The sequence below is a fragment of the Manis javanica genome, chromosome 3 (assembly GCF_040802235.1).
Source record: "Manis javanica isolate MJ-LG chromosome 3, MJ_LKY, whole genome shotgun sequence".
Lineage (NCBI taxonomy): Eukaryota > Metazoa > Chordata > Mammalia > Pholidota > Manidae > Manis > Manis javanica.
Window position 1 is genome coordinate 59767794 of NC_133158.1, and position 23389 is coordinate 59791182.

The following is a 23389-nucleotide window of genomic DNA, read 5'->3' on the forward strand; positions in this document are numbered from 1 at the left end:
TGGCCAGAGAGGAGGGCAGATGGAGGAACCTCATGAGGCTTGTGTGTGGTCCAGGGCCAAGGCTGAAAGGAACAGAGGTGAGGATGTTTGGACAGCCAGTGATGGGCAAAAAGAGAATCACCAAGTAAAGTATGGGGATGAGGGAGAATAAGAGGCCAGGGCATGGTGGATATATCACAGCTCCAGGCTATTGGGCTTAGCAAGGTCCAAGATAGGAGATCCTAGGCAAAACAAAAAAATAATAAAAGTCAGAGATTCCATGTAGGGGATCTTTAGCTGGTAGAACATAGAAGTCTGTGCTGTAACCAGTATCTGAAGTTGGGTCCAGCTTTCCAACATGGAAGATAGTGGGTCAAGGAGGGGCTGGATTGGTGATGGAGATCCATAGTTGCTGCAGGACTTCATAAAATTGGTGAGCTCCCCATGTGCCTAAAACACTACATTCCTCAAGCTTGTTCCTTGGCTTTTCTTCAAGACACACAGATTTCTTTGTTTCCACTATGACTTCTATGCCAATGAGCCACAATTCTGTCTATGCTTAACTTACAAGAGTCACCCAGTTAGCATTTCAGAGTGCAAAGCAGCTTTTATTTCCTCTTACAGAGACATTGGGATTTCCAATATACAGAGGTAAATCACCATAGATACACACGATCTCATTCTTCACTTCAGGTTGATTTGACATCACACACAGATCAGACTTTTACAGTTGTCTTCCTGTTACGTCCCCAAGTTCCACCTTGCTTTTCACTTTTCCCTTTGTTAAAAGACAAATTTCTTTTCTTTATCCCTTTGCTATTAAAGCAATGAGGTCTTTTCTGCCTCAGTTCTACAGACCTCACCCTCCACATTTGGGTGATCCCTGCTCTGGACTGACTTTCTTGGTAGTGATACTCACTGAGGCCTCAGCTCATAGACATCTCCCCATCCAGGCTCCTATTCCTGGGTATATAGTCCCTTTGCATCTTCTCAACTGCTTCTTAACCTGAAGCCATGTCTGGCCGTCTTGCCTCTGTCAGATAATGCTAGTGGCTCATGCTGTTCACTACAGCCTCTTCTCACTAATCAAATCATCTCCTGTCAAATCCACAGTCCCTCTAAAAGGTTTGCCTCTTGCTCCAGCTGCCTTCTCACCATAATGAGCACATTATCTGCATAGAACAGCAGAGACCCGCAGTAGTCCGGTTTCCTGCAACGTGTATGATCAGGTACCTTATAAAATGTGGTTGACGACGTCCTTCAATTCAGTACTGCTCTGAAGGCAGCACTTTTGTCACTGGAAGTCACAGAGTAGCTCGGGCACTTTGCTGGCTTTCCTCTGAATCTTGGGCCGCCTCAGTTGTGAAGGAAAAGCCCTCTGCCCTCCTCCTTTCTTATACTTCTCTTCTGTCTACAGTAGCCCTTCATTTCCATCTCCTTGGGTCTATATGCTCCCCTTTCTCTCTTTTTCTAGTAATGTAAGAAACCCAGAGTAGACTTAGGAGCCTTCTTCCTCCACAGAGAAAGGACCAGGTTCACACCGCACAGCACTGAGACCTGGGGAGTGCCTCCTTTTTTCCCCACTTCAGTGTTTAGTTATTTCTGGTTATTCATTTTCACTGAATAAAATCTTAGCTCACATTCTATTATATTTTTACAAAAGCATGCCTTATATGAAAATGTGAAATATAAACCAAATGATAAGAAATAGGAAAAATAGAGATATATTACCAATAGTACCAAGTGGTCCATTATGATGAAAAGATGGGCACGTTTCTACTCTGGACTTACTCTAACGCTTTCTTGACTCTTCTCAGAGGAGTCATCTGTTGCAACTCCGCCAGCTCTGGGCCGTGTTCAGAGACTCTCAGGCAATAACAAGCATCTAGGTCAACTAGACTCCTTTTTGTTGGCTAAATTCTTTGTTCTCTGCTTCCTCAAAAGGTCTGTCCTCTTTCCATCTTCTTTCTCACTTGCTTGAGTTTTGCGAAGACTGCTGGGGAAATGGCACCAATTAAGGTGAGAGGAATATAAACACAAGAGTAATAGTTCCACTTTCCTGGCTTCAGCTACACCTGGAGAGAGCTGAAGGGATATATTTTTGCACACAACCCAAGGAAAGGAAGCCACACCAAACATGCCACCTCCATCTGGTTCCCAACCTAGAAGCACTATGTGTCCAAAACCTATTTAGTAAATAAAGTGCTATGTGAAATCATAGCCATTAGTACATAACTATGTAAGATTTCACTGTACTGAAAAGCTTATCCTAACTTACTGCCACTAGCATGTCATCCTTTAAAGCAGTGTTTCTCGACCAGGAGCAGTTTACTCCTAGAGGGTATTTAGCAATGTCTGGAGACATTTTTGGCTGTAGCATCTGTGAAGGTGCTATTGTTTATTGGATAAAGGCCAAGGATGCCTCTAAATATCCTATAACACACAGGAAAGCCCCTTATGACAAATAATTATCCAGTTCAAAATGTCAGTTGTTCCCTGCTTTAGGGGATACCGGTTTCTATTATATATTTTTATTTTACTTTTGTTTTCATGAATGTTCACTGTTTGTTACCCAAAACCATCAGCATCACCCATTTTTTGACAGACTGGAGTCATGACCAGCAATAAGTAGGAGCAGTTATAGGGAACCACTATGTTCATAGGTCTTCCTTCCCAAGACACCCTAAGAGGTACTCAGGTGGTGTCTGAGACCTAGAGACTGGACCACAGGCACTGCAGTGGGCCTTGTCTAGACTTTGCCAAGTGCGTGGTCTCCTTGGGTTCCTTTGTGCATTCTGGCACGACACAGAAGTCGGCATTAGTGTCTTGAGGTCATTTCAGATATCCCAGGATGGTGCTGGGCTATACCTATGCTCTCCCTAATCCAGACCTAAAATATACTTTTCAGAAGAAAATAACCTTGACTCTCACTCACTATTAAAATGTTTGAAAGTAGGCTTGTGGCTTTTGTCCTAGTTTTCTCAATAAATACAGTGTCTTCTTTGGACTCTTCATTTTTCAAGGCTGTCCTTTTATATGTAGCCAAGATTCTACAGGACAAACACTGTGACCTCATTTCTGCCTCTTATCCTTTGGCCTGTGATGTCCTGGAGGGAGCTCTGCTCAGCCAAGTTCTCTACTCTGTCGGGCTTTGTTTGGACTTTTTGTGCTTAGAGGCAGTGGGGTGATGAAAAGAAGCCTGGACTTGACTGTCAGGAAAACCCAGTTCCACAACCTTCAAACTATGTGTCCTTCACTCTGGGTACCCTGGGAGGCACCTCAGTGGCCATCCCTACATTGCCTGCCCATAAATTTGAAAGTGCTTGTAAACTACCAAACTCTCCACAAAAGTGCAGGCCTGCGCTGGTTATGGAATCTCACTGCTCTCTCATCTCCTAAGCGATGACCTCAAGTTACCTATTTTCTCCTCATATTATTTTAGGGGAAAAAAAGGAAAGGAAATACGTTATCAGTATGGCACTATAGCAATTGTACAAACCATGGCTTAGGAAATTCTTATGCCTTATGCAACTGCTCAGGTTTTGAAGGACATCGCATGTTTCAATATACCCGATAAGCACATATGCAGTTTCCAGAAGAAAGTCCTCAAAAACCACACTCTGTACTACTGTCAGTAACTCTGAGGGGGAATCCAAGAATGCTGGCATTTGAATCTTTAGTAGTTGTGTCTTCCTCGTAGTCTGGCTCTAAAGGTGGTGACTAAGCTCTCTTGGGCCTGCTCATGTTGCTGACACATGCTGGTCAAAAGAATGGGGTCAGTCTTGTGCTCTACAGTGTTGAAAGGACAGACCTTCAGGTGCTCAGACATGGAGGCAACTTCATTAAACTCCCAGCTCTTGATTTTGGAGAAGAGGCTGCTGAATTGCCATATCTGTTAGGAAAGATAGAAGCTCAACAGTGAACATTGGGGTAATACCCTTTAACTGATCTTATTTGAACAGTATAGGGAACTGCCTTTCTTCCTGTTCTTAGCTTCCAAATGCTAGAGACATTTGTTAGTTCCTTCTCTCTCATTCAATTCCTAGTTCTCCCTTCCAATTGATAATCTCCCCAGCCAGCCAGGTAGTTGTGTGGAAATGACCAGTACTGATCTGTAATACTCGCTCCAACTCAGCAAGAGTGATTAGTTCTGGAATAGACACATTGTTCAAATCCAGACAATTGGTGTCAGTGAGATTCTATTTCAGAACTTATTTTCAATATCAAGAAGCAGATTCTCTTTCTCCCTCTGTAGGGGAGGCTGTAGTGTTAGGAGTCACTGGCAATTACCAGGGACCATCAAGCAAGAACTGTGTCGTAGAATGGAGCCATTCTAGAAAGTAAAAAGTTCATGTGAAGACATTTTGAGCTGCTAGATCAAACCTTACCTGAATCCACTGCATTTGGATTTTTTAGTTATATGGGCCAATAAATTCCCTTTATTGTTTATGCCATTTTAAGTTGGTTTTCTGTTGCTTGAAACTAAAAGTATCCTAACTAATAAGAGTCTCACTAGAACAGAAACCTCAGGAGAACTCTAGGAGTCTGGTACTCAACCCCCCTCTGACCTTTTCACCTGGGATGTGATGGCAAAGTCACTAGTTTAAAAATCAGTCTATGAGGGTAGGCATAACCTAATATCCTTTCAACATGACCACTTCACCCTCAGTTTCTTATCAGTGTTCCTATGTGAAAAAAGTGTTTGCTGGAATCTTAGAACTATTTCTCTTTTTACATTAAAAAGCCATTTTAATGAGAATATTTTAGTTCCAACTGAATTATTTTTCTTCCTTTCTGCAAGGAAATTCATTTATCTGAAAGGATATCTAAGAGTGGTCAGCAATCATTGAACTGGGGACATCTGTGAGCCAAAAAAGAATGGAATTTCCAGTATGCAAATTAAGTTATTTGCATCTGATTTTATAGAAAAGATATAAGGCAGTTCTAGCTTATACAGTTCCTGAGGGCAGGGTCTTAGGCTCATTCTTGTTTATTGCTAAGATGTGCTTGGATGGCAGTCAGTGTTTATTTAACACATGGATGCTGGCATTGATACATGAGGGAGAGTCTCATGATTATTCTTTGAAGACAGTTGCTCAGGGAATAAACAATGGAAAATATGCATGATGTTTTAGACATAATCAGTAAAAACAGATGTAAACAACTCCAACTCCCAATGCCAGTTTGTACATACATACATATTGAGAAGAAACTCAACAGTGAGATCATGAAATTGTTGACCTAAATGGGCATGATATATTTGTGGTTCATATTACCAACATATTTACCATGAAAAAGGATGCTAAGGGCACCTTAGCATACAATGAATTAGGAGCTTCACTTTTGTATGGTACAAGCTGACAGAATTTATAATACACTTAAGCAAGCATCACCTGATCAGGAAAAAGGGACAAGGCTTTTTCAAAGGGAAAGATTCTTTGACTCATGTAGCAGAGCTTTTTTGAAAAATTAAATAGGAATTTGAACCAGAGGAAATCAGTAGACCAAATTATTTTAGAATTTCAAAATTCTGTTAACAAAGGCAAAAACTATTTTTAAAAAATTAGTTGACATCTGACTGAGAAGAATTTTTTGGCAGGAAAATGATGGCACACGCAAATTGGGCAATTTGAAGAGAGTTTTAAAAAGGAATGATGTACAACTGTGTGGGCAGGATGTAGGAAAGCCACAAGATATAATGCAATATCTGGGCTATAACAATCTCAAGTGTCACTACCCTAGGCCTGAGAAGGAAGAGAAGGGAGGTCACTGGAACCCAGAATGAGTAACTGCATGGACATGGACAGAGCCACCTGGTATAGTCACCTTCAGTGGAGGCACATGGCCAGTGCAAAGTGTCACAGAAGGTAGAACGTCTCCCTGCCTAGGGAGGAAGCCAGAAAAATAGACATGTCCATCTCACTCTTCTCCCCCCATCCCTTCTCCTGTGGATATATTCCAATTAGATTAGCCCAACTGGAAGCTGGAGGGCAAGGCAGCTGGTTGAAGCAGTCTGCAGAGACCATCTTCCTGGTGGACAGATCACAGTGGAGAAGGCTGGAGAATGAATCATGTGGTCACACCTAAGATATCTAGCAGACATACATAAAGTTAAACAGGCACTGCCATCTGTATTGCCATTTATTTGTTTATAGGTCCGCCTTCCCTACTAGACTGATATCCTTGAGTTCAGGGATTATGACTTCTCAGTAATCTAGTACAATCCCAGTGTCTAGAACAATGCCTGGCACACAGAAAGCACTTAGTAAATATTTGTTCAATGAATGAATGAATGAATGAGGGGATACTTGCCTTTCTGTGGACTCTCCAGGTAGTGCCTCCATGGGAATACCTCTTCTTCCACTGCAGGAGGACCATCCCTCTCTCTTGTAACAAAGTGGCACAGATGTTCCTCATCAGCACAGATACCTGGGAGAGCTGGGACAGGCTGATGCTGTCCAGGAACCCAGCAATGTACTGCAGAACTTCCAAGGGAAGGCTGGTTAAGGAATTCTGGCCTTTTCCTCCATGGGCTGAAAGATAGTTGTTCTTCCTTCCCTCACTCAGCTCTGAAGCAACCTCTGGCTTGATGACAAAGTTCTTGAGCTCCTGACTATAGATCACTTTTGCCTTTTGCCCAGGGGGGCGGAAATGGTTTTGGATAAATGTACATCCCAAGTAGGCAAGAGGGCATCGATGCTGGAACCAGCCATTGAGACATGACTGAATGTCTGTGTGGACGTTCTTAAAGTGTAGAGGGAACTCATCCCTCCTGAAGAATTTGTTGCATGTGAAAGTGAAGGCAGAGCTGCTCTTATTGTGTCTCCTGGTAACACACTCACTGTGAAGCTCCACATGGAGCCCGCTGGGGTTGGTAGTGGTGAGGTCAGCCAGCACGGTACCAGAGGAAAACTGTTCTGGCTCAAAACTGTATGTCTGTGTAGCAAAATCCATGAACAGCCCATCAATGCTCCTGGATTCAGAGATGATATGACCTTTGAGTTCTCTTTCTAAAGCACATAGGAGGGTGGTCTTAATGAGATCTGATTTGGGCAGGTCCTCCACAGTAACCCCTAAATCTGAAGTATCTACTGCCTTGTGTTCGCTTGGTTTGCAACTTGACATGGCGTCTCCGATGCGAGCCCGCTTCCCACAGTAGCTCACAGGAACTTTGAAGGTGTAAACAGTCTTCACTTCCTGAGCTTCAAGGTTGCCATAAACAAAGTCTCTCTCCTTAGGCGTACAAGCAGGCATCTGACCAAAGTGAATAAGCATCCTCCCATTGTGCACCAGATACATGTTATAGTCCTTTGCATCTACAGCTGTTTTCAGTCTTTCTAGAACACCATCCTGCCAAGGAGCAAGCCCTGTTGTTTCCACTGCTGTATGAAAGTCCTCCTGCTTCTGGTTTCCCTGTGCTTCTTTCCCTTTGGCTGTGCCCTCTCCTGCCATGTCACTATGGTTGGAAATCTGTTCTTTCCCTGGACCATCTCTGCTCTTGCCCTCACAGCTGGCTGAAGAGCTTGTTAAAGCAGCGGCTGCATGTTCTTTGCTGAACATATTTTCCCACTTATCAAACTTGACCAGGTCAATCCCTTCTTTGGTTTTGGCTAATGCCTCTCGTTCTTCTTGACTCAGCTCTGTCATCTCTCCATTAGCTGCTGATAGAGAGCCATGAGGTACCAAATCGGCATTTGCTCCACCTGCTGCTCCGCCCGGGTCCTCCCAGCTGGCTTCACCATTCCTAGGTTCCTCCTCAATGGGCTCTCTAGTTTCTGGGAAAAGTTCTACCATTTTCAAAGATCTAAAAAGGACCTTCTGATCCTGGAGGGCCAGGGCTGTATCCAGACACTCCTCACTGGGGGTTTCTTTCATGATATTCTCGTGAAGCGTTGTCTCAGAGTCCACATTTGGCCAGCGGTTCCACTCCATGGAGCAGCACACCACACTGGCGGGACACGCGTGCAGGTGCTTGGCCAGTTTGTGGCGGGACATGGAGAGGGGGCAGCCATATTCAGAGTTGAGGCATGGAACCTGCTCTAAAGGGCAGAGGAGCTCGTGCTCTGCTGCTTTGCACATGTGGAAGGTAGCGCCACAGGACAGATGGCAGTTTACCACCAGGCAGGAGACACTGGGCTCCACAGGAATGTGGCAGTGACGGTTGAAGCATTTCTCACAGTGCTTGTGCTGCCCAGCTGGAGGCCTTCGTGCCCTGCCCTGGAGACACCAAAGGCAAGGGAAAAGAGGTAACAAATGACTGCTGGAATGACGGTGTGTCTGTGGCTGTGTTTTCATTAACTTACTTCCTATTTATACATGCTTATTGTAGGAACCTTAGCAAATACAGAAAATCATAGGGAAGAAAGTAAAAAATCACTCATAATCCCACAACCCAGAAATAACAACTAACACTCTTTATTTCTGGTAATTTATTCTATGTATGTAGTAGATATGTTTTGGATAGAAAAAAGAAAGCTGAATGTAATAGACTACAATGTGGATAGTTATTTTGGGGTTGTGGATTATGGGTGCTTTATATTACACAATACTGTGAATACAATTTTGCGTCCTGCTTTTTAACTTGCTACTATAACATGAGGCAGGCTGTTTTATTAATTATTCTTTGCAAACTTTCTTTATACTAGTGGTGTAACATTTCAGAATGACTGTGCTGTCATTCGTTTAACCTACTAGGGGACTTACTAGGAAGCCAGGAGCCTGTCTGGTTTTGTTCACATCTGTATCTCCAGCACCTGTCATGGGTCCTGGACCATTGTAAGTACTCAATAATATTTGCTGAATGAGGAATGTTAGTCATTTAGATTACTGCTGGATTATTTTGCTTTTGCATTTGTAAAGTTTTACTAAAAATCTTTGCTCACAAATCTTTCTCAGCCTTCTATTTTCCCCTTACTCTGTGTTAATTTCTATGTTCTGCTCTAGCATTTCTGATTTGGTAAAAAGCCAGTAAATATCATCAGACCATAAGGACAAGTCTACCAGTTGTTTGGGCTACAGTCTAAATGAAGCCAGACCTGTTCCCTTGCAAGGTGAAGATCCAATAAGCGCCTGGTACTTACCATAGTTTTCTAATTTCTTCTTGCTTGATAACTCTAGGAGAAGATATGAATATGAATGATGAGTAAGAAAAGTAACAGACTTCACATACTCTCTCATTTAATTCCTTCCACCACCCAGGATATAATTTCCCCTATTTTAGTGTCCAGGTAATGGAAGCTGGAGAAGTTAAATTGCTTGTCCAGGGTCATACAGCTGCTAAGGGATGGAATCAGGTTCCAATCCGGGGCACGCTAGCCCATGCTCTTTACACTAACCCACACTCACTGCCCTCTGATGGGGTGGGGCAGTTTGCCAACCATGGGATGTGTAACTTCTGCTTCCTATAACTTTCCTCCATTGTCTACCAGTAATTATCCTAACATTTCAACCTCCCCACCACTACCACCACATACACATTTGGTCCAAGGTACCCTACTAGCTTTTTCTCCCACTGGGTCTCATGTCCACTTAGAAGTCAGTCTGATATCCATTGGTACAAGCATCTGTCAAGTGCCTATAACCTGTCATTCACCCTGGGAATTCACCTGGGCTGCAGCTATAGCTAGGCTCAAACCCCCAAGCCCCAGGAGGAGGCTGAATGGGGACTCTGGCAAGCAGAAGGGACGATGCCCTGCCTTCAGGGAAATGTAGCTTCTTGGCTCTGATCAGTTGGCCTCATGTAGGAAGATGCTGCCAGAGCTTCTAGTTTTTCCAGAGAAACTGGGGATGCAGATTTGTATGAGTAGGTGGGGGTATAGTATAGTGGCCAGGAGGCAGACGCCCAGGATTGAACGCTGCCACAAAAAGTCATTCATTGTGAGACTCTGGGAAAGTTACTTTGTTCATCAGTCTCCCCATCTGTAAAGGGAGGACAGTAACAGTACCTATTTCAGTGCTGTTGTGATGACTAAGGGGTTAAATACCTGAAACTCTCAGAACAGTACTTATCCTGTAGGAAGTGGTCTATACATGTTTGCTATTATTAAACAAGTGTTTTATATTTCACGATATTGCAGAATATTTTATTACATAATATATCAAGATAAAAGTCCTTGGAATTTTAAATGTTGGCAACTAATTTGATTTTTAAAAGTCATCTATTTGGGCTAAGGGAAAACATGCATGCAGGCTACTGAACCTGTAGATTGCCAGTTTGCAACATCTGGGCTAGAATTCGTAACATAATTTCAGCATTGTGTTAATCTGGGATGAGTGGGGTGGAGTGGTATTAACACCCCAAAATCAAAAGATGCAGTATTTTAATACTTTATTTTATTTTACTTTAGGATTTGCCAATTCATTGTGGGTGAATTTTCCTTCTTCTTTAAAAAGAAATTTAAAAATACAGAAAAGGTGAAGGAATATATACAATAAACACCCTAATATACTCTACCTGGATTCAACAATTGTTAACATATTGCCACTTTTGCTTTCTTTCTCTCTCTCTCCAAACATTTTTGGCCAAATCACTTGAAAATAAGTTGCTGATATCATGACACCTCATCCCTAAGTACTACATATTTCCTAAGAATAAGGGCATTTTCCTTTGAAACTATAATAACATGATCTCATCTAAGTTAAAAATAAATTTTTAATCTCATATAACATGCTGTCTATATTTAACTATTGTCAATTATCCTCAAAATATCTCCTTTTTATTTTTAATTTTTGAACCAGGATCCCTTTGAGGTCACTTTATTACACTTGGTTGGTAAATCTTTTAATCTGGAGAAGTCCCCTCAACTTTTGTTTTTCATAAGAGACAGTCTTAAATCTCAAGGAAATTATATTCATTTGTTCCTATATTCATTTGTTCACCCATTCCTTCAACAAGCATTTATTGGTTACCTATTATGTGCCAGTAAGTGAACATAAGGGTCACAAGTACAGCTTCTGAAAATGGTTTTTAAACACTGTTGTTCATTAGAATCAGCTATGATGTTTGTTAAATCTATAGATCTGCAGTGTTCAGTATGGTAGCCGCCAGCCGCCTGTGGCTATTTAAATTTAAATTAATCAAAATGAAATAAAATTAAGAATTCAGTTCCCCAGTCATATTAGCTACATTTTAAGTGCTCAGTAGCCACATATGGTTAGTAGTTACTCTCTTGGACAACACAGAATAAAACATTTCCATCTTCATAGAAAGGTTCTATTGTACAGCACTGCTAGAGATGCAGGCTGCATCTCTTTAACCTGAGTGAGGGTTTGTCCTGGAATTTACATTCCCAACACATTTCCTATCTGATGCTGCTGCACTGAGACCACTGAGTGTGAAAGAGGAATCATGCCAGAGTGCTCTATACTCTCATATTCAGCCTCATTCAGGAGGCAGGTGAGAAGTTGCAAGCCAGAACATCAATCAGACTCAGGGCTGATAGAAGATAATTCAAGGTGTTAAAGTCAGAGAGGGCTGTGATGGCTGGACTGAGATGGAGCAGAACAAGATCAGGCAAGAGGATGTCTTCTGGATGCAAGAGTCCAGCTACCTGATCTTTTGTCACAATTTACAATCAGGCCCCTGATAAATTCCAGATCACACCTGGGGGAAAATAGTCCATTGAGAACTTATTGTGGAAATTCATAAATATTAAGTGGAAGTATCTGGAATTATTTGCTACTTAATAAGGAGTCATTTAACACTGTCACTGGGTGTCAACTAGTAGTAGTGGGCAGATGGGGAGGAAGGACCTGGAGTTAGAAACTGCTACAAAGAAAATATGGCAGTTTGGATGGGTAAGACTGATGGCAGGGGAAACAGGCAAGATAAGACGGAGAGGGGACATTACAGGGAAGGCAATGAACATTTGTGTTTTGTCTGGAGACGGGGAAAGAAGAGGAGTCAAAGTTGATGCTAGGACTTTGAAGTAAGAAGAGATAATATTAGAAAATTAAAAATATAAGTTTGAAGAAGAAATTGATTTGGGAGGAAAGATAAGTCCAACAAGTTGCTTGAGGTGATGACAGATCATGTGGATGGGAAGCTATGGGGTTAGAATGTAGAGGTACAGATGGGAATTATCCCCCTAAAAGTGAGAGAGGACGCTATAACTGGGGAAATAAGAACAAATAATAGAAATCTGAACCCTGAAGTTCACAGCTAAGTATGACCACTGTGGAGATGTTAGGAAGATGTACAGTCAGAGAAGGAAGAGACCAGAGAGCTACATGGCCCAGATGTAAAGGAAAGGGGGAGCAATCACTTAGAATGCTGCCACAAGAGCTGCGCTGACAAGGCGAGTCCCCAAAGAACTCTTGCCAGAGCAAATGTGGCATTTCAGCCATGCAGTGGGACCCCTGGCTATTCAAAATGTGGTGTTTGCTTGGAAGGGAGGGAAAGCCTTTAGCACATACTCCAATGTCGGCAGGGCCTGTGCCCTGGCTGAAAGAATGTGACCATCTGCTTGCTATTCATAAAAGATATTCATCAATAAGGATGGGGTCTGGATGACTCAGAGTCTTCTGCTGGAGTTTAGAAAGAAGTTTGGGAAAGAAGAGGTGGGTTATAAATGGAATTGGCCTATGTGAAAAAGCTACCAGCACTGGGAACTTTGCTCTTGCCAGCCTGGCTCTGGCACAAAGCTGAAACCAGTTCCCGGGAGGGGAAGAGCAGACCTGGCTAGTTCCATGTGCTCCCTGTGTGACATGAGAACTCTGCCCCAGGAGCAGGGGTGTGTCTGGCTGGAGGGGTGGTGGTTATGAACTCTCAGTCCAGTCCTTTCTTACCCTTCAGCATTATAAAGTGTGGCCCTTAGGATCAGTGTTGTCAAAGCTGGAAACATTTGTGGTGGAGCTTTGTTGCTCTCCATCTCTTTGAAGTTATTTGAAAATATCCCTTTAAGAGAAAGAATAGCAATGAATGCAGGCAACAAAGATGCTGTTGTTTTTATGCTGCTATTTAAAGATCTGCCAGGCTCTACAGCTACCAGGTAAGTGACTTTGAGAGAAGACATGCGCTGGCAGATGGACACAAGGAGTAGACACCACTGTTAGGAGAAGTTTGACAGTGGAGGAAAGAAGGAAGAAAAATGTAGCCTAAAGTCCTAAAAAAATCACATCTGAACCTTTTGTTGTATATCTGGGGGTAAATTGTTCCCACTGAGTAAAGGATATTCCAAAAGTGTTGATACTCTAATTACTGCTGGATAAGCAGGGTGACCCAGTCATTCTGGTTTGCCTGGGACTCTCCTGGTCTGAGCACTGAAAGTCCCAGGTTGCAGGAAACCTCTTAGTCCCAGGCAAACTTGGATAGTTAAATGATCATCCTAGTTTCAAGCCAATTAGTGTTGCCCCAAGTTGACCAAATTAGACATTTCATTGGTTGCCTTTGGACATAAGATGCACTGTTCTACTTTCTATTCCAGTGTGGTGACTGGATCCTTATCCTTCTGGGATTTGTCTGGATTTCCTAGATTGAGTGATTTCTTTGCATTTCAGATGTCATGAAGAAAGAGTAATGAATTTCAGTGCCTAACATGTGCTTTTACCTAACATCTCATTTAATCCTCACCATGACCATTTGAAGTAGCTATCACCATTTCCAGCTTATAGATAAGGGTACAAAGAGACCTAAGTTCATCTGGCTTCAAATTCTGTACTCTTTGCTCCATCACACTGTGTTCTTCAGAGACCCACAGAGATGTGAGGTTCATCCCTGTGATTTGGGAAAAAGCAGGCCCATGATTAGAGACTACCAGGGGAAAGCTTCCCCTCTAGTTGGGGCACAGAAAGGTCACTACCTGTATAATCTTTCCAGACTGTAGGGGATGCTCTTCATTAGGAAGCATCTCCTTGCCTGTGACGATTTTGTTTGGTGCTCCTCTGGACCACATTTCACAATGTGCCCTCTGAATAGAGGAAATAAGTAGACTGTCCAGGTCCCATGGCCTTGCACTTCAGGGAATACAAATAGGAAAGGAAGTTTTAGAGTTAAAAATCTGTACTATGATATGGTTTCTGAGATTCAAAATGAAATATCCACTAAATCAAAGCATATAGAGTATAGAAACTTCACTGTGAAAAAAAAATGACCAAATTCTATGCCTGCAACAATGTGTGATTTTCCAGGTGCCATTTCCTCCTTCAGTTTCTGTGCCCCATGTTCATCTTTAAACTATTGCTTCTTGTCCAAAAAAGGCCACATATTCCTCTGTTAAACATGAACTTCAGTCAAGTCTACAACCAAAACACTCTCACCAATGTATATTTTAAGGTTTCCCTGTCTAGGGGAGACAACAGTCAAAATAATATAATTTAGACTGAAGTAGTTCAAAGATCTACACAGAACTAGATTTTACTGGTTGTACTGGGTGCAGATTAAATGGAATATGAGTAGGTGGAAGGGTCAGGTATGTGAGTTTGAGGAATGGATATTTCTTAAGAGAAATAGGGAAGAATTTAGAACCTGGCAAGGGAGCAGAAAGTTTGATGCAGGTGTGGTGCTGTGTGGAAGCAAGTTAGCTAGAACAGTGCTCCTTAAAGTGTAGTGTCCAGACCTACGGGTCAGCGTTACCTAGGAGCTGGTCAGAAATGTAACTCACTGGGCTCTACAGAATCAGACCAACTGAATCAGGCTGACTGAATCCCACTGATTCCATCATAAGCTCAAGTTTGAGAGCTTGAAGAACCTTGATACTGTGCTCCTAATGATGAAGTAACTACGGCTTGGTTAGGTAGGGAAGCCTGGTGAAAGACCTGAAAGGTCAGCAGGCAATTGGATCCATTTCTTTCTGTCCCCACCACCTCTGCCCAGGTCCAAGCACCATCATCTCTCATGGAATATGGAGCAACAGCCTTATAGTCAGTTTCCCTCCTCCCATCCTTTGCCTCATAATCCATATTCACTGTAGAAAGAGTGATTTTAACAAGTTTTAACATTAGGTCATTATTCCCTGCTTTACATCTCCAGGGAATTCTGGTCTCAGCCAACCTCAAGACATCCTTATCTTAGCCCGCAAGAGCATCCCCTGCTTTTCCCCTTTTTCTCCTTTGTCTTGCCTCCCTCCCTTGAGCACTTAGCTCCAGCCCTGTGGCTTATTCCTGTACAGGGCCTTTGTACTTGTTCTTTCTACCAGAATTCTGCCCTGTATTTGGGTTATGAGCTCCTGCTTGCCATTTAGATCTCGGCTTACATGTTACCCCTACAGAGGTCTTTCCTAACATGTCCAGTGTAAAGTAAACCGATTAACACTCTCATGTATTGGCTAAGCAAATTTTGACCAAGTTTATCTCCCTAAAGCTAAATTATTTAACCATAAAATGCAGCTCATAATAACCCGTAGGGACAGTGTCTCATATACGAGAGTTAATTGCCAGTCGCTCCTCTAGGAGGAAGGTCATTCTCGGGTCACCCTCCACACGCAGGCCTTCATTTCTCATTGCAACACTCTGCCAGCAAAGGTTGGCCTTTGGATTTTCAGTTCTCCCTTCCCTCCGGTGCATCTTATAGCACTGCCAGCTTAAGGATCTTCAAATCCCATTAAAAAAAACCTTCACCTTACTCCTTTAAGACAGTGACCCCACTAAATCCCCCCTCCATCCTTTTGGCCTCTTGAAATCACAAAGCATTCCATTAACACTAAGGAATTCAAATAATACTGCTTTAGACCTGGAGTACCTTTCAGATGCCACAAAGGCAACTTGAGGGCATCTTTTTTCCGAGGCCCAAGTGGGTTGTTCTTATTGTTTACCTACATTACTCTGTTCATTAAGAAAAGTAAATAGGAAGGTATCAGTTGAGGCTGGGCTTCTGTGGAGTCGGCACCACCTGCGGGAAGCTGCTGTGATGCTGTCCAACGGGACAGAGATTCGGATGAAGGTCGTAAAGCGAGCTGAAGTGCGCTGACTGATGTGTGTTTAGTCAGTGAAAGCTCTGACCGGAGTATCAACCAAGAGTATGAGTGGCCCTGAGAGAATGTAGGAAATGGTTTCCAAGGGGCTGAGAGAGGGGGTACAGCTAATGCTGCTCTCAGGCTTCAGTCAACTTTTATTGAAGAGAATTGAATTGAGTGAAACTGAATAGTGCCCTAAAGAAAACAGCATTTTGAAAGAGCTGTGAGAACACATTGCAACAAATTTAGGAGGAGAGTGTAATGATGTCAGATGTATGCTGATTTGGGGCTTTTTTAAGGAAGAAAAAGAAATGTTTTCAACTTTATTAGGTTAATGCAGCCTTAATTGAATGGAAAAGACTTCAGCAGGCTCGAGTAATAACAGACTCTGAATGGTGCCAGCTTGTTTTCAGGGTGTTATACTTATTCTAAACTTGCAGTCACAAGTCAGAAATCTAGATTAGGAGGATAACCAGAAATCCTCTACTCACTCAGAGCTTCTCAAACTTCAGTGTGTATAAAAATCACCTGGGCGGTCTTTTTAAAATGCAGATCCTGATTTGGGAAGACTAGAGTGGGGGTGTAAGTGGGGCCTGACAGTCTTCTGTAGAACAAGCTCCCTACAATGCTGATGGTCCCAAAGACCTCAGTTTGAAAGGAAAGTCATTTCCTACAAATGGCACTGAGGCCCAGAGAAATGAAGCATCTTGCTCCTCACCTTGATGTTTTACTGAGAGATTCTGCAGAAACCTGTAGAAACACACAGAGCTGCCTCTATGGTGGTGGCCAAGGACATAGAGGCAGCTTCAATGGAACCAAGGGCAAAATAGGACAGACCTTGGAAGAGTGAGGAAGAGGTGGTAACCAAGTGTTGCTGGCCAACAAGGTCATGAGAAGGTATATAGCAGATATATTTATATCACTGACTCAAGAAAAGAGAATGGGATTAACAAATAATAGCTTTAACATTCTTTACTATAATTTGAAAGGTAGTAGGCAAACAGTGTTGATGTCAGGGAGGTATTTTTAGGCAAGGGGCCCTCTCAGCACCCTCACGTGATGTCAGCGACTAACTATTTTGCTTCCTCATGTGGCTGGGTCTGGCAATCATTATTTACTCCTGAGCTTTAACTTCAGTGGAAGTGACAAGGTCAAAAGTTAAAGACCATGGGTATTCTTTGACTCTTAACCTATTAACCAGTCAATTAACTAGTTACTTTAATTGTACATTGTTAATGAGTTTCCCTGTTATGGAGATATTTAATTCTATGGAAAGAAAATGTATAAAGTTAAATATTAAAGTAATCTCATTGCCTCTTGAGATCTTAACAAAACCAGTTGGCTGAGGATAATCCCCACATCTGGTTCTATAATCCTGGTCTTCCAGGCTTCCAGCATTTTCACTAGAACCTAAAAACATAACCATCCTCCCCCAAATCTATTGAACCTCACCATTTGCAATTCTCTATTCACACAGGTAGAAATCACTCTACTTTTAAACTTTCTAGTTACTTAGCTAGTTAGTTCTCATATCTTATAGATTATTAGTTACATACAATTAGTATAAACATTTTCAATTACTATTTTGTATTGGCAAAGAAAGTGCTAACTAGCCAGATTACCTAGGGGTAGCAGTGAGTCAGCCTGTCTGTTTGGCTGTTCCTAAACCAACATGGCCCAGTCTGGCCAGGCCAGCACCCCAGCATACACCCTGAAGACCTTGGTGCCATGGATACCCTGACAAAATTAAATGAAGTCAGACAATTATACACAATGCACTTGATTGTGCCTGGAAACAGGCATAATTACAACCCAGACACCTATAGCAGAGTTATGGAATACATCTGGAGGTTACAGAGGCAGACAGGAGGCAACCAGGCATTAGGGTGTCTGGGTAAGTCTCCTTTTACTTGGCTTTGGTGGTGTTAGCTTGTACTCTGCAAAGTTCAGAGTGTACAGAATCCCTTTTGCTGCATAAGCCACTTCCAGGATGTCCTTAGCTGAACTTTAAACTATATAACACTAATGCAAGGCCCAGAGGAAAACAAGAAAATAAACACTGCTCCCTTACCCCTGCCAATTTGTTTATGCATGCAACACTATGCAGTTATTCCAAAAGCTAGAAATAATCTATCTACATTTTAAAGCTTTCAATAACTCAAGTATCATTAATCATTTTACTTTTGTTCCTCTGGATGTGCAATTTTCAATTTTGTAAAAATTTTAGGTTTGGTGCAAAAGCCCGTAGAAGTTTTTTAACTTGTGAAATACTTTCATGTCTATTACGTGCATGCATTTTGGATTGGAAAGCTGGGGAGGAGAGGGCACTAGTCAGGGAATATAGTCAGAGAAAAACAGATTTTAAATTCTGCAAGCAGAATTTAAATAGTACATGCAGTAAAGACTATGCTACATCGCAGTGACACACGGGATGGAATGTACAGTACATGAAAACGACTTACAATAACAGAGCAAATGATTACTGGTGAAAGGACCACAGCTTTTGGACTGTGGAAAATAGAAATTCTGGGTTCTGGGCCTTCCACCTATTTCCTCACTACTCCTCACATGCATCTTGATCCCCTGTCACCACTGTATAGCTTTAGAGGTATCATATAACTACTCTGGTTGATTGTAGAAGAACCTAAACTGTCAGAAAGCAGATAATCTCTTCTTACTCTTTGAATTTAGATTCAAAATGAGTTTACATATGCATGAGTCCCATTCGCAGCACCAACATACACCCCCTACCCCTGCTTCATGCAACTAATTTGCTTAACAACCCTCTTGCTCAGAGCAAAAACGTGATGTGCATCTCAGCCTCTGTCTCCATGTTCACCACTCCAAATGTCCCCTTGGTGCACCTGCTCATGTTTGAAAAGCTTACCTTAATGGCCCGGGCTGAGTCAGCATCTGCTGCACCTGCGTCCCTTGATTGTGAGCAAGCAGATCACAAGAGGTGCTTGGGGGGATGCGTCAGCTGCAGCAGAGGACAGAGTTCTGTTGAGACAGGGAAAGGAGAGAAAACTTCAACAGAAATAGTTCAAGTGTTTTGAAGTTAAAAATAAAACTATATCACAAGGGGCAATGTGACCAGGCTCAGCTTACGATTTTTTCTTTCCCCTGTTTTTATCAACACTTGTCCTCTACTGGAGTAGCATTTAGCAGAGGAAGCCAGCAGGGAAGTGAGGTTTTATATCAATGGGTTTTCTTTCCCTTGAGGAAGGAGGAAAATCCTTTTAAGATCGATCATTTTCAAGAGGACAGCAGCCTCTCAGACTCCTGTGTATGCAGCTGGCAGATCCAGCTGTGCTCCCTCTGGCTGGTGGGGCATTCAGGACAGGCTGCTGTTCGAATTATAACCGTGCTTTTCACCTAGACCCACCACTGGCTGAAGCAGCAACTTATGCAAGTGACATGACGTTGTTTCTGTTTCTCCTATTTCTTGTCATGACAAGTAAGTGGCTGTCCTCTGCTGGCCCTATTCTTTCCCCCATGGTTGGGAAAGGGGGTTGGTAATTCAGAAATGAGGCATAGAGTAAGTCCAGTGTGAGGGAATCAGAGATGGCAGGAGGTTCAGCTATCACTTAGTCCAGCTCCCTCTTTTTACAGATGACGAGACAGAGGTTTAGAGAATTTTTGTCTAAGGTCGTACAGCTTGCTAGTGGAAGAGCCAGAGAAAAGACTCAGCTATTCTAACTCCCTGACTGGTATTCTTCTTTATCTCATTCCTCTTCAATGAGACTCACTCAGCTATCTTCTGAGAAAGTAATTATATAATCCTGGCTTTGCAAATTTCTAAATATGTGGCTTTAACTAAGTATTTATTCACTCCCTACCTGGTTTTCCCAACTGTGAAATGGGGATGATCATGCTTGATGTGACCATTTGTTAATAAGCTAACACATTAATGCATTAATGTGTATAAAGCACATGAATGATGTCTAGCACGTATCAAGTGCTCAACAGTGCTGTTATTTGAATATATAGACTAAAACATATGTACTGAATTCTGCTGTAATTAACAGACACAGAATTCCCCTTTCCCCTAGATTCTACCATGCATATATGTCCGTGTATGTAAGCATATTTGGGGTATGAACCAGCAGCAGAAAATTGTAAACATTTTGTATGTAGATCTTGTATCCTGAAACTTTGCTAAACTTGTTTATTAGTTCTACTAGTTTTTTCTTATAGATTCCTGAGTATTTTCCATATATAAGATCATGCCATCTGTGAATAGAGATATTTTTACTTCTTCCTTCCTAATTTGGATGCCTTTTACTTCCTTTTCTTGCCTTATTGCACTGCCTAGAACTTTTAGTACTGTATTGAAAAAGAGTGGTGAGAGTGGCCATTCCAACTTGTTTCTGTTCTTGATCTTAAGGGGAAAAGCATTCAGACTTTCACCAGTGCAATGTTACCTGTAGATTTTTTGTAGATGGCCTTTATCAAGTTAGAGGAGTTTGACAGTTTATTCTAGTATGTTGAGTGCCTTTATTATGAAAGTGTATAGAATTTTTTGGTGCCTATTGAGATGATCAGGTGGTTTTTGCCTTTTATTCTTTTAATTTGGTGTGTTACATTGATTGCTTTTTATGTATTGAAACAACCTTGCATTCTTAGAGAAAACTCACATGGTCTGGTATATAATTGTTTTTATATCTTGCTGGATTCAGTATTCTAGTAATTTGTTGAGGATTTTTGCATCTATATTCCTTAGAGATATTAGCCTAATTTTCTTATAATATCTTTGTTCAGTTTTGGTATCAGGGCAATGCTGGTCTCATAGAATGAGGTAGGAAGTTCTCTACTGTTTTTTGGAAGAGTTTGTGGATTGTTGTTCATTCTTTAAATGTTTGGTAGAATTTAACTGTGAAGCCATCTGGAAATGGAACTTTCTTTGTGGGAGGTTTTTGATCACCATCTCAAACTCTTTACTTGTTAAACTCTATTCACAGATGTTTAATTTGTTGTTGAGTCAGATTTAGTATTTTGTGTCTTCCTAGAAATTTGTCCATCCCTCTAACTTATCTAATTTGTTATAAATTATAAAAGTCATGTAATTGTTCATTGTATTCCTTTATAATGCTTTTTATTTCTGTAAGTTTGGTAGTTATATCCCATCTTCTGTTTCTGATTCTAGTCATTTGAGTCATCTTTCTTTTTTTCCTTTGTTTGATCTTTTGAAAGAACTACCTCTTGATTTTATTGATTGCTCTATTATTTTCTGCTATTTCATTTATTTCCACTCTAATGTTTATTTCTGTCTATCTACTCACTTTGGACTTAGTTTGCTCTTCTTTTTCTAGTTTCTTAAGGTGAAAAGTTATTGATTTGAAGGCAAATATATGAGACAGTGAAAGAATCAGTAGTTTCCAGGGGCTAGGGGGGAGGAAGGGATGAGTAGGTGGAGCACAGAGGATTTTATTTTTAGGTAGTGAAATTATTCTAAATGATACTCTTTAAAAATTTGATGTATGGTTGATAAACAATATTATATTAGTCTTAGGTATACAGAATAATGTTTCAACAATTATATACACTATGAAATGCTCAACATGGTAAGTGGAGGTACCATCTGTTACCATACAAAGTTATTATAATACTGTTAACTATTATTCCCTATGCTGTACTTTTCATCTCCATGATTTATTTATTTTATAATTAGGAGTTTGTACCTCTCTATTCCCTTCCCTATTTCACCTATCCTCCCACCCTCCCCCAATGGCAACCAGTAGTTTTTTCTTTGTATTTATGAATCTATATCTGTTTTTTTGTTTATTTTTTTAGATTCCACATATGAAATCATATGGTATTTTTCTTTGTCTGAATTTACTTCATTTAATATAATACCCTCTATGCCTATCCATGTTATTGCTAATGGCAAGATTTCATTCTTTTTAAATAACTGAGTAATATTTACTGTAAATATATACCACATCTTCTTTATCCATTCATCTATGATGGCTAATTAGATTGCTTCTATATTTTGGCTATAGTAAATAATGCCCCAATAAACATAATGGTGCATATATCTTCTCAAATTACTGATTTCTTTTTCTTAGGGTAAAGTCACAGAAGTGGAAATACTGGGTCATAAGGTATTTATTTACATTTTTAATTTTTTGAAGAAACTTCATACTGGTTTCCATAGTGATTGTGCCAATTTATATTCCTACGAACAGTACATGAAGGTTCCCTTTTCTCTACATCCTTGCCAATGGTTATTATTTCTTGTCTTGTTGGTATCAGCCATTCTGACTATCTAAGGTGATAGTGCTTAGATATCACCTAAGTGCTATCTAACTGGTTTTGATTTGCATTTCCCTGATGAATAGTGATGTTGAGCATCTTTTCTTGTGTCTGTTAGCTATCTGTATATCTTCTTTGCAAACATCTATTCAGGTCCTCTGCCAATTTTTAAATCAGATTGGTGCTAAGTTATTAGAGTTATTTACATATTTTCCCATTAACCCCTTATGTGCTATATAATTTGCAAATGTATTCTGTTGATAGGTTGCATTTTCATTTTGTTGATGGTTTCTTTTGCCATACAGAAGCTTTTTAGTTTGATATAGTCCTACACACTTATTTTTTCTTTTGTTTCCTTGCCTGGGGAGACACATCAAGAAAAAAATGCTAATGCCAGTATTCAAGAGTTTACTGCCTATATTTTCTTTTAGGAGTTTTATGGCTTCAGGTCTTATATTTTATTCTTTGTAATACTACAATGGTGGATATGTGTTATTATACATTTTGTCAAAATCCAGATATTGTACAACAACAAGAGTGAACCTTAATGTAAACTACAGACTTTAGGTGATGATGATGAGTCAATGTCGGCTCATCAGTTGTAACAAATATACCACTCTGGTATACGGGTTGTTGATAGTGGAGGAAGCAGTGTGTATGTGGAAGCAGGGGTATATGCAAAATCTCTGTATCTCCTGCTCACTTTTGCTATGAACCTAAAACTGCTCTAGAAATTAAAGACATTAAAAAAATCAAAACTGAAAAAAAAACAATAAGCAAAAAAGCCTCACAGCTGAAAGGCCAATGTCTCTCTCCTAGGTCTGTAATCTTGCCCTGCAAGATCCCTTTGCAATGACCCAGAGGGTGATGGATAAGAGTGACCAGTAAACCTGTTGCTGCTACTGTCTCTGTAAGTTTTCCCCACTAAATGCTCATCCTGTCATTATTCTTATTTTATAATGTATGCTACCAGATTATTCACATTATAATTTCTTTCATGACTGATTAATTACTTAGAAATATGTTTTCAAATTTCTAAATGGAGAGGTTGGAATTTCTTCTAATTAAATTACCTTATGATTGAAGAATGTATGTTATTGATTCACTTGGATTTGTTAACACTTATGGACTAGATGTAGTCATTTTGAAAAGAATTTGTATTTTCTGTTAGATGCAGAAGTCTACATATTTCCATTAGACCACACCTATTAACTGTGTATTTAAAAATGCTGTTTTATCCATTTATCCATTGACTGAGTGTACAT

General features: G+C 40.9%; 2 protein-coding genes across 12 annotated transcripts in view; one reads left to right on the forward strand and one right to left on the reverse strand.

Annotated features, from left to right (window-relative positions):
- Positions 1-801: 801 nt before the first annotated feature.
- FBXO40 (F-box protein 40) lies at positions 802-19094 on the reverse strand. Of its 2 annotated transcripts, XM_017676522.3 has the most exons (6): positions 18978-19094; positions 18757-18869; positions 13779-13932; positions 9060-9092; positions 6292-8196; positions 802-3871 (listed from the first exon to the last, which is right to left on the reverse strand). In XM_017676522.3, the coding sequence occupies exons 4-6, from the start codon at positions 9060-9062 to the stop codon at positions 3656-3658; spliced, it is 2124 nt and encodes a 707-aa protein (XP_017532011.2). In that variant the 5' UTR covers positions 9063-9092; positions 13779-13932; positions 18757-18869; positions 18978-19094; the 3' UTR covers positions 802-3655. The 2 variants fall into 2 exon arrangements, with proteins under 2 accessions (XP_017532011.2, XP_017532002.2); XM_017676513.3 differs by lacking the exon at positions 13779-13932.
- Positions 19095-19188: 94 nt separating this feature from the next.
- POLQ (DNA polymerase theta) overlaps positions 19189-23389 on the forward strand; it is a 138271-nt gene continuing 134070 nt past the window's right edge. For all 10 annotated transcript variants that reach the window (XR_005059911.2, XR_005059912.2, XM_073231562.1 and 7 more), the window contains exons 1-3: positions 19189-19326; positions 21938-21973; positions 22944-23034. The gene's annotated coding sequence lies outside the window, so the exon portion shown is untranslated. The remainder of the gene's footprint in view (positions 19327-21937; positions 21974-22943; positions 23035-23389) is intronic.

Excerpts from the sequence above, each read along its gene's own strand:
- FBXO40 (XM_017676513.3), bottom strand. Across the intron at positions 3,872-6,291 it reads CCTGGAGAGTCCACAGAAAG|ATATGGCAATTCAGCAGCCT; the intron begins GCAAGTATCCCC and ends CTTTCCTAACAG.